The sequence below is a fragment of the Grampus griseus genome (genome assembly GCF_964374135.1).
Source record: "Grampus griseus genome assembly, chromosome: 12".
NCBI lineage: Eukaryota > Metazoa > Chordata > Mammalia > Artiodactyla > Delphinidae > Grampus > Grampus griseus.
In genome coordinates, this window is record NC_139006.1 from 47,178,216 (window position 1) to 47,181,574 (window position 3,359).

Below are 3,359 nucleotides of genomic sequence, written 5' to 3' on the forward strand. Positions count from 1 at the left end.
TGAGCCCAAATATATCCATTTTTGCTAGAGAAATAACTGGTAGTCTATTTGTTTTAGGTCAGCATTTTGGTGGCCTGTACAGGGACCAGAGAAGACCCCCAGTGACTCCAAGACTGCTGAGCAGACAGGTGCAGTGCTCACATTGAACCTGTTTTTGATCATTGCTTTTCTGGCCGACTCTGGGATTTGAGGGTAAGTTTTTCTCCAGGATTCCAACTTCGGCCTTCTTTGCTTTTTGAAGCTCTCAGGTCTTAGGATCTATTTAAAGTTTCATCCTTTCTCGTTAAGGCCTCGTTCTGTATGCAAGTACTCATTTGGCACTTTGGCATGATTGTGAAATGAGATTGCATTGGAACTGGCTACACTTCAGCCCATACCATCAGGAACAGAGACTGTTTCACTGGAGCTGTGCCGGTTCTGTCTTCAACCCAATTCCATCAGAAATAGGGGCTGTTCTGGGCTTCTCTGGTGGCGCAGTGGTTGGGAGTCCGCCTGCCGATGCAGGGGACGCCGGTTTGTGCCCCGGTCTGGGAGGATCCCATGTGCCGCGGAGCGGCTGGGCCCGTGAGCCATGGCCGCTGAGCCTGTGCGTCCGGAGCCTGTGCGCCGCAGCGGGAAAGGCCACAACAGTGAGAGGCCCGTATACCGCAAAAAAAAAAAAAAAAGAAACAAAGAAATAGGGGCTGTTCTATTGGAATTGCCCTGTTAAGATTTTAGTCTGGGGCTTCCCTGGTGGCGCAGTGGTTGAGAGTCCGCCTGCCGATGCAGGGGACACGGGTTCGTGCCCCGATCCGGGAGGATCCCACATGCCGCGGAGCGGCTGGGCCCGTGAGCCATGGCCGCTGAGCCTGCGCGTCCGGAGCCTGTGCTCCGCGGCGGGAGAGGCCCGCGCATTGGAAAAAAAAAAAAAAAAAAGGGATTTTAGTCTGGCTCCTTGGGGACCAGATTGTCCCTTAGAACTGGCTGGTATTAGGCCGTTTGAGCTATTTGAACAGTAAGTCTATTTGAAAATTATTCCCTTACTCTAGAGAAAAACCTCTGAGAGGTGGGATCCCAGTTATCTAAATATTTACATATTCACATTTTGTATTCTCTACAGGGACCTCAGCCAATTTTATGTTTGAAAACCACCGTCCTTCCTTATGTGCCTTTCTAGCTAAACGGACCGACCTAACTAAAGACAGTTTAGAACGTCAGTGGCCATTATGGGGAACTTTTGAAATCCCCAATCTTACTTAACTCTAAAATGTCCAAAACTGAATGCAGCACCTAATTTGATTGGTATTTTGAGGCTTCTCAAAACATTCCCAGCAGAAACTGTAGCAATGTCTCATAATCAAACACATTAAAACTTCTGCCACAGGGGTTCCCTGGTGGCTCAGCGGTTAAGAATCCGCTGAGGAACCTTTGCCTCTCTAAAAAATAAGATTTCAAGATTAACTGAGGCAAACAAAGAAAGATAAAATGGCTTCTCAAGCCTCAGGCTCTTCTTCCCCAGCTTTTGGGTCTCAGACTCTGACTCTGGCACCATCTTCTTCCTTCCCTTCTATGCCACCTACACCTCTCCACCCCCCTGTCCTCCCCAATATGAATTTTCATGTCAAATTTCCCTTTTCCACTGAAACTCTCCCCACTCCCTTTTCCTCTGAATTTATCAGAATCTGTTCCTTTAAAATTAAGCCTTCCGAGGATCCAGAGGCTAAACCCTTACTTTCTTATATTCCCTGGACGAAAGCTGAACTGTGAGCCACAGTCAAAGATTTAGGCAAAGTACCCAAGGATTCTCCAGATTTGCTGAGGGATTTAATAGAGTCGTTCAAACTTACCAGCCTCGTTTCTCTGACTTATATCAGCTAGTTCATACGTTTGTCAGTGAAGGTCAGGCCCAACATTGGATGAAAACAGCTCACTGGGAAAATCCTGAATGTCTCTAGAATTACAACTGGGAGACCAGCCCACTAACTCATACATGATCAGGCTTGAGCACTCGCTAGTCGACTTCACTGAGCAATTTCCAGGGCTTTTCCAAAGCCTGTTGATTGGAACAAAATTCAGGCTAGTACACAAAAATCTGATGAACCTGTTCATGACTTTACAATTGACTTCAGATTGTTTTTAAAGAAAATTCAGGTCTTCCTTCAAATGTTGATTCCACCTGGGTAGCTTTTAACTCTGTTTATTAACAGGCTGAACTGGGACCTTTCCCTTCATTGGGAATGAATCTCTTCCCATCCTCATTGACACCAGAGCCACACTCTTGGTCCTCAACCCCACTACTATAAGGCAACCCCTGTTCAAATCGTGGGGATCTCTAACGAACCTTGAGAGGTTCCTGTCTCTGAACGTACTCCCTTTTGTTTAGGATCTTTGAGAGATACACACCCCTTTCTCCTTAGTTCCTCTGCCCCGTTTGTTAGGGCAAGACTTCCTAGAGAAGGATTATGCTGGAATTGCTTTCTCCCAAAAGGGGGAATCATTCTAGAACTTGGAGATAAGTCATCAAAGCAGCCAACCTGACTCTGACATATTTTATTTGTTCCATCTCTAACAGTCCTAGAGTAGATCTGGAAACACCGATCATTTGTCCCTATTGAATCAGCTACCACCCTCTTTATGGGCAAAATCTCCAAATGATATTGGAAAAATTCACAGCACAACTCCCATCAAGATTCAAATAGATCCCTCAAAACCTCTTCCCAGATCCCCTGCACTTTCGGTCCGATCCGCGGCCGCCCGCTCAGTCTCCGGAGCGCCCTTCAACCGTCCCCTGACCCGCTTCCGAGGGCCAGTGCAGCTCGAGCCCAACGACCATGCCCACGGGCGTGTCCTGGATGTCCTACCTGAAAATGTTCGCCGCCAGCCTCCTGGCCATGTGCGCCGGCGCGGAGGTGGTGCACCGGTACTACAGGCCGGACCTGACAATATCTGAAATTCCACCAAAGCCTGGAGAACTCAAAACAGAGCTTTTGGGACTGAAAGAGAGACAATATGAACCTCAAAATTTATCTCTGCCAAGAACTCTGTGAATAATATTATGAGAATTAAATATGTATTTTTAGAATTTACTGAGTCAAACTACTTGGGTTTAAGCACTAATACAATGCTAACTGCAAGAGGAAGTGTTCAGCAGATGTTAACTGATGCATTGAGATTTAGTTATGGTTTGACTAATGTTTCTTGAAAACTGCCAAAGCTTATATCATCAGCTCCTCTAATGTGGTTTGATAGACACCTAGTCTTAAATAGCATGTGAGAGAACATATTTGCAGTGTCTCCTACCCTTATAATTCTGGTTTATTTCTCTGAATAAGTTTGACTATAATGGCAAATGGGAATTATAAATTAACTATAATAAAAGT

General features: G+C 45.9%; 1 protein-coding gene across 1 annotated transcript; it reads left to right on the top strand.

Annotated features, from left to right (window-relative positions):
* Positions 1-2,810: 2,810 nt before the first annotated feature.
* LOC309831129 (ubiquinol-cytochrome c reductase complex assembly factor 6-like) lies at positions 2,811-3,026 on the top strand (the record flags this gene model as incomplete). The annotated part of the gene is made up of 1 exon (XM_082668115.1): positions 2,811-3,026. The coding sequence occupies one exon, from the start codon at positions 2,811-2,813 to the stop codon at positions 3,024-3,026; it is 216 nt and encodes a 71-aa protein (XP_082524241.1).
* Between the last annotated feature and the right edge of the window lie 333 nt (positions 3,027-3,359).